Raw genomic sequence first — 7,578 nt, 5'->3', positions numbered from 1 at the left:
AAGAAGTCGATTTTCTTTCTAACTCTTGTTTATGAAGTCTTATGGCAATTAAATGTTTTATCTGGAGAAACTGAAATAGCACAATATTTCTATTACACTCAAATTCCAAACTATGTTGCATTATATCCCACCTGGGGATTGGCACCTCTACCCACGAGTAGCTGAACTTCCAAGTTTTTCACAGTAACACAGGGCAATCAAAGGTTCAAGTTGTCACGTTCTCAGGGTGCAGGCAGGCAGGAGTTCAAAGCAAGTCCAAGGTCAAAGTTCAGGAAGTCAAGCAGGAGCCAAGTCACCAAAGCAGAATCACAAACCAGAATGAGAAGTCAATGTCCAAAAGCCAAAAGGTCAGGGTGCCAAGGAAATCAAGCAGGTCAGGATCAGGAAGGAACGTGGATGCAAGCCAGAGAATAGACTTGTTGCTTCCACAAGGTTACCAGGTCCTGGGTGGGAGCTATGTGGGAGTCTCAATCAGCCTGTTCCTTGGATGGCAGTGACTCTGCTAGAACTCAGGGTTGAGAGATCTGAAGCGTTGGCGTGCCTCATGTCTTCACTCTGAAAGTTCTTTCCAGAGCCTGCTTCGAATTCTTGAGATGGGAGGAGGAGAGCTTGGAGGAGATTGATCGTCAACAGCTGACACTGGTGCCGGGAGAGTGATTGATGAGCCAGCTGCTGTTTGTTCAGCTGAGGAACTGGCTGGCAACTCTTCCAGGTCTGCTAACCCTTCCAGCTCCTCCTCGTCAGGGCTCATGACACAAGTTTACCTTCACACTATGCAAATGACCTCTGCAAGGATTGTGCAACAAACAGAGGGTCTGGGTTCCTTTCACAGTCATGTTGTTCTGCCTCCTCCTCGCCCCCAGCTCCCCTTCAGCCTTAAAGACACAGATACCATCCAAAGAGGAAGGCTTTCTCAAGTAGGGTCTGAAGCCTCTGGAGGCGGAAAGGCACATGATGGCTGTGGGGACGGGGCTTCCCCCTGCTGGCCAGCTGATTGGGGGCGGGAAGGACCCTGGGAAAGTGGGAGAACCCCCACTGGGACCTGGGGATTGGCAAGCCTATATCAACTACATCTTACTTTGGCTATGCCACTCTTAACAGGGACCTGGTTAGGATGATGTAGTAGGATCATCTTTCCATCATAATTAGGGCTCTTTTTTTTGTAGCAGGCACTTCTTTGCATATTAGGCAACACACTCCTGATGTAACCAGGAAGGCTGATGTAATCAGGAACAATGGGCAGTAGGATCCAAATCTCTGCTGCCCTGCTCCAATCATGGGCCCCTGCTGGTTTGAATGGTCCCATGGCATCCTAGCATGGAAACCTTGAACTGTATACAGTTGGCCCTGTTGGCCCAGTCAGCCAGTCTTCTAGTTTACTCGTTACCATGCTGTAACTAATAAGGAGAGCTATAATCACTGCAACCTCGTCTTCTCCTTGCATTGAACCCACTGTATTATAAACACATATGGGGGAATCCTTGAATATAACCCCAATGCAAATAAGGAGGGATTTATTTTTAAAGAAAAATGGAGCGTATGGTCCAGGGGATCTAAACCCTCTCCCCCTCCCATACCTTACTAGACTTCAGTCTAGTGCTTGAAACATTTGTGTTCTAGCCAGGCTTTAATACCAGAAATGAGCCAGGTTGGGAGAAAGGATTGGATCCAAAAGAGGTTTTCTTTTGCTGCCCCTCCTGACCACAGCAGACCCCTGATTTCCCTGAAATCCTGCTCCTGTGGGGCAAGAGGCCCTCAGGAATGGCATGTAGGGCAAATGTGCTTTGCAGCAAGAAGAGGAAACTGGCAAAAATAATATCTCTCCTTCTGTTAGCAGTTAGGATGCAGTTCGGATGCAATAATGGGGGGTGGGGGGAGAGGAAGCAACTGTTTGTGCTGAGAACAAGTCCTCTTCACCTTCTAGGGCAATCTTTGAAATTGCTCACTTTATCATTTTTTCAGTACCTCTGACTGGCAGTGGACTCCGGGATCTCAGGCAGAGACAATGTTGCCAACAGACCTGAAGAAAAATGTCCATTATAATGCAGGCATAATGTGTAGAAATGAGCATGGCATGTAAATAACATCACCTATTCAATAATGCACCATTAAACTTCTGTTAAAGGGACAGAACATTTTTTTTCTCCATGCAGTTGACCACCCTAATGGGTTGTCAAGGTGTAATGAAAATAAAACACACGATCTGTTCCTGGAATGAGAGATCCTGCAGATTAAATTGGTTTGTGAAACTGCTGAATGATCCAGATTTGATAAATAATATATGTCAATTGTACAATAATTTCATACTTTAATTTTACATTCTCATAGGATGTATATTTTTCTGCTTTGTATTTAAGCACTGAAAGTTAAAAAGAAAACAACATTCCCAGCAAAGCAGACAAAGAATAGACTCTGTTTGAGATGTAGGAGCTATAATATGTGCAGTCAAACTGCATAATCACTAATGGCCCAATTCTAAGCAGAGTTACACCCTTCTAAATCCATTGAAGTCAATAGGATAAGAAGGGTGTGATGCTGTTTAAGATTTTACTGCATGACACAGTGGATAGGGCCACAGTATAGTTTACCTGAAGTAGTGTTTGTATTGGTTAACAGATTGATTAACCCATTGAAGCTATGGATGTATAAAAAGCACATATACTATGCTACTACACTACCACACACACACGCGAAGGGACTTTTGTGTAGCAATAATTCCTTTGCATATTAGGCCACACAAGGATGTAGCCAATCCTTGTGGAGCTTACAGTAGGCCCTGTACTAAGAGCCCTGTAAGCTCTTGGAGGATTGGCTCCATAAGGGGTGTGTGGCCAAAATGCAAAGGAGTTCCTGCTACAAAAAAAGTCATATATATATATAAATGAAAATTAATTATTATGGATGTGTTTTGAATAAATACATAGGGCAGAATCTAAAGATCAGTGAGAAGTACTTAGTAACACTAATTATTAATAAGTCTTATTAGGCTAAGATGTTTTTATATATATATATATATATATATAATTATGATAAAAAATTACAAGATACTCCTCAAGGTCACTTTTTCCCAGTATCACAACAGATCTCTAAAACATTACTGACCCTTTCCAAACACTAAGTCTCATCGCCGGCAGCTGATTATTTACAGTCTAGGAACAGGTATTCAACCTATTGGATATTGCGATTTGTACCATGTGCACATATTTTGGAGGAGAAAGCAGTTCTCAGAATTAAGCGCCTTCCTTGCTTGTGCCCACGTCTACAATATTTGCAATTTATATGGTGCGAGGTCTCTGCATGTGCATGGGATTACATGTGATGTGCAAGCTTCTGAAGTAATAATCCGCACAAATATGGAGAAGGAAACAACCTTAAGAAGAATTCACCACACTGCATGTCAGTGGAAAGCACATTCAAGAGATCATAAAGGACATAGATGCACACACCCTTGCAATATTCATGATAGCACTACTGCACAATCTAGGAATGATTAGTTTAGTTTATCATACTAAAATGACTCCCTCTGGATTTATGAGCTAAGAGCGCTCAAGGGTTTAGTGTCCTGACATCTCTTTAATTAGCAGTCTCCTGGATATTTCACTAAGAAGACGCTAAGCCAGTGAACTGCTGTCATACCTCAAGGATTTTAGAAGGTTGGAAAGCCACAGAGCAGTTCTACAGTACTACGCCTATGGGAGATACAGAATGTGCGGCTTGCCATTTTCCCACTAGAAGCAAAATAAGAGTTTTTGTTGTGACTGCTACTGCCACCATTTCAAGAGTGATGAGGTTCTAAGTCTTTTTTTTTTAAGTTGCCAAGGAAGAGACACACAAAATGGGTGGGATCAATAAAAATGATGTTGAGAAATATCTGGAAAACAATCCACAATTTGCCAAGGAGTATTTTGACCGAAAGCTGAGAGCGGAAGCGCTGCAGGAGATCTTCAAAGTCAGCCCTGGGAATGTGAAGGATGGAGTCTCCTTCAAGGATATGACTAAACTGGAGGAATCTAACTTGCTGTTTGAGTTGATGATGGAAATCCAGGATGAAACAACCAGCATTGAGATGACAATTCACAAAATCCTGAGAAGGATGGCACAGGTGCTGGAAGCTGACCGGTGTAGCCTGTTTCTTGCCCGTTCCCGCAATGGCTCACCAGAGGTGGCTACCCGGCTCTTAGATGTCACCCCTACCTCCAAATATGAGAGCAACCTGATACCCCCTGAAAAAGAAATTTTTTTCCCTATGGACATTGGGCTAGTGGGGTGGGTTGCCCATACCAAGAAGCTATATAACATACCAGATGTAAGAAAGGTGAGTGAGAATTTTATTTTTTATTTTTTTATATTGGGGATTTTTTTTTCCCGGCAAAGCAAGGGCATACAGTTTGTAAAACCAAAAGAGTTTTACTAAGCCTACATTTGGACTAAGCCTACAATGTAGACTAAGCCTACATTTGGACCTATCTTTGGGAAGGAAATGGGGATGGGGGAATGATGCGAAAAAGATAGTGACTCAGGAAGTTTCATCAGGAGTGACAAAATGAGAAAATGTCCAAACTCAGTTTCTCCAGCAAGAAACTATATGTAGGACATGGAAGAGAGCAGACTATGATATAAGATTGTAGTTTGCACTAGCCATGTGTAAAATGTCTAACTTTGCTTTGTCACAGTTTTAGGTAGCCGCTGTCAAGATGTAGAGAAACAAAATGCAATCTGTAGCTCAACTCTCATTAATTTCAATAGCAGGAGCAATTTCCAATTCCCAGCCATGTTGAAAATGGGAAGAGGCAGGGCTTTTCTTGAGCAGGAACGCAGTTCTGGCTGGCTTGGTGTCTGGCTGGCTTGGTGGCCTAATATGGAGATGAGTTCCTGCTGGTCTTTTTCGACAAAAAAAGCCCAGTGGAAAGCAATGGTGATGTCAGGGGGTGTGGCCTAATATGTTCTCCTTTGACCATCAAAAAGGCTGTGCTGGGGATCATGAAACCTGTATGAGAAAAAGCAAGGGGATTTTTTGAGCAGGAACACACAGGAATGCAGTTCCAGCTTGTTTGGCATCAGGGGTGTGTGGCCTAATATGCAAATGAGTTCCTACTGGGCTTTTTCTACAAAAAAAAGTCCTGGAAAAAGCTATGTTAGATGAGCCTGTAGGAAGGGGGGGGGGCGGAATGAGGTAAGACTGAGCAAAAATGCTGGCTGGATCCCACCGAGTGTCTGCTTGAAAGAGATCTGATAATTTATCCAAATTTGGATTTAAAAAAAAAAACCTTCACAAGATTTATGACTGGGCTTATAGCTCGGGTGCTTACTTATCCCTGGATGTCATGAATCCTAACCAGAATGATATCCTTCTAAACTCATTTATTTCAACAAATTTAAGATTGCTCTGCAAGTTACCTCTCAGGTTTTCTATTTACCAAATCTCAGACAAGGCTGAAAATATGTGAAATAAGTTTGCTAAGAAAATGTGTATGGTACACTGCAGCTGACGGGCACAGAATTACTCCTGATGAGATTTCAGATGGTTTAAACCGGAAAAACTCAGTATGCATCAGCAGAGATAATTCCATTCAAACCAGGTGATGATCTGATTTAAATTAGTAATGGTTGCTGCATACTTGGATGTTGTTTAGCATGTTTCAGCCTAGTCCTGTATCACTAAATCGCATACAAATGTTTAAGTATTTGGAGGGTCCATACAATGTCCTATGATGAATTGTTCTAGCCTGTAGAGTGCCATAGACTTCTAGAGAGGGATGCAATACTCCCTCTCAAAACTGTGGTGTCCTGTGAGCAAGAATTCTACTTTGTGAGCTACTGGTATTAAAGTTGTGAGCTACTGCATAAATTAGTTTGCTCTGAGGCCATTTTCCTTAGCTAAGAGAGCCAGAGGCTAAAAAATCGTGGGCTAGTTCACACTAACTCAGCATAAAGGGAACACTGGATAAAGGTATTTCCATGAAAACTTTAAAGTGTGCATTGCCTAAACTGGGTTAAAATGTGAATGTAAAACCAGCCTTGGTCATAATACAAATCTGAATGCCTCTCTTTTATTTCTGCTCTGCATTGACAACAGCCATGTATTTACCTAAACATAGACAACGTCAAAGCCTCATATGTGAAAATACTTAAGACCCCAGGCCCCAGAGCGGGTCTGCATGATTTGTGATCTACTAAACAGAATGCAACCCCATCACCCATACATTTCAAATTGTTGTACTCCGCTCTGAGCCCCCCAAAAGGGGGAAGGGGAGGAATAGAAATAAACTAATAATAATAACAACAACAACATAACTGACCACAGGCAGGTTCTTTAACAGTGCCATCCTAAGCAGAGTTATACCTTTGTAAGTCAATGGCCTTAGAAGGATATAACTCTTCCTAGGATTGTACTGCAAACATGGCCCTTTCTTCAGGGCCTTCTTCTGGACAGCAACCCCACAGTCTTCCTTTGTGGTTTCCCATTAATGTACTAACAGTGGCTGAAGAATACCTGGAGACTTTGAGGGTGGATCCAGGAGAGCGTGGGGCTTGAGGAGGGGAGGGACCTCAGCAAGGTACAATGCCATAGAGTCTACCCTTCAAAGCAGCCATTTTCTTCAGGGCAAATTACAAAGAAAGCCATGAAAAATAACTAAAGGCATTCATTATCCAAAAAATTCTATTTCCATGCAATGCAGTAACAACACCACATATACATGCAATAGCCCATTACAAAAATACATTCAATCCTTATAAATAATGTCTACTCAATGTTCATGGCTTTCTTTGTATTTTGCCTCCTTCCATGATTCTCTTTTGCATTGGGTTTTCTTCAGGAGAGTCGATCTCTGCCTGCTAAAGATCAGTTGTAAAAGTGGGAGATCTCCATGCCCCACCTGGAGGCTGGCAACCCTATCCGTGGCCAACCCTACATAGCTTCCATGCTTCAACAAAAATAGGTTGGCTGGGCTATCAGCTGCTTAAAGGTGATAGAAGCCTAACAGTATACTCAGTTCAGGTGAACATCAAAAGCCTAAATTCATGCTCAGTTTTATATGATATAATAAAAATATTCCTAAAACTGAAATATCTAAAAACATTAATTATTTCAAATAACTTGGTTGCAATCCTCTGCACATTTTCTTGGAAGTAAATCCCACTGAAACCATGGGGGCAGACATTTGGAAAAAAAATATGAAAAGGAATGTGCCAACTTGTAGTTGCCAAATATCTCAGTAGACATTGAAAGATGCTATGTCTCTATACAGAGTCTTCAAACCTCCAACAGTAATTATATTAGAATCTTTTTGCTTTGTTGAGAACAAGGCTTATCCTGCCTGCCTGGTGAAGTATTCAAAATGTGGGTGTATTCTTCCATTTAATTCATTATATTATAATGCTTTAGGTTATTTTGAAAATGGTGCTCCTGCCCCAGTTAGAATTTTTAATACCACTGATTATTATTTTATTGTATATTTTGTTGTTTTGTAATTTACTCACTGTTGTGAGCCACAGTAAGAGGTTTTAAAACTAAAGAGTGCAGGAGTTTTAAATAAATAAAATTATTTTTATTGTTTGCTATACAGTACCACTAAA

The 7,578-nt window shown here is 41.5% G+C and overlaps 1 protein-coding gene across 1 annotated transcript in view; it reads left to right on the top strand.

Moving 5' to 3' along the window:
* The first annotated feature begins 3,604 nt into the window (after window positions 1-3,604).
* Window positions 3,605-7,578, top strand: part of PDE6C (phosphodiesterase 6C) — a 75,253-nt gene continuing 71,279 nt past the window's right edge. The window contains exon 1 of the mRNA XM_060241321.1: window positions 3,605-4,315. Within this exon, the coding sequence (XP_060097304.1) occupies window positions 3,836-4,315 (480 nt within the window). The 5' untranslated portion in view covers window positions 3,605-3,835. The remainder of the gene's footprint in view (window positions 4,316-7,578) is intronic.

This window comes from Heteronotia binoei, chromosome 6 (assembly GCF_032191835.1).
Source record: "Heteronotia binoei isolate CCM8104 ecotype False Entrance Well chromosome 6, APGP_CSIRO_Hbin_v1, whole genome shotgun sequence".
Taxonomy (NCBI): domain Eukaryota; kingdom Metazoa; phylum Chordata; class Lepidosauria; order Squamata; family Gekkonidae; genus Heteronotia; species Heteronotia binoei.
The sequence above is the reverse complement of the archived record's forward strand: the minus strand, read 5'-3'. Positions and strand labels throughout refer to the sequence as shown.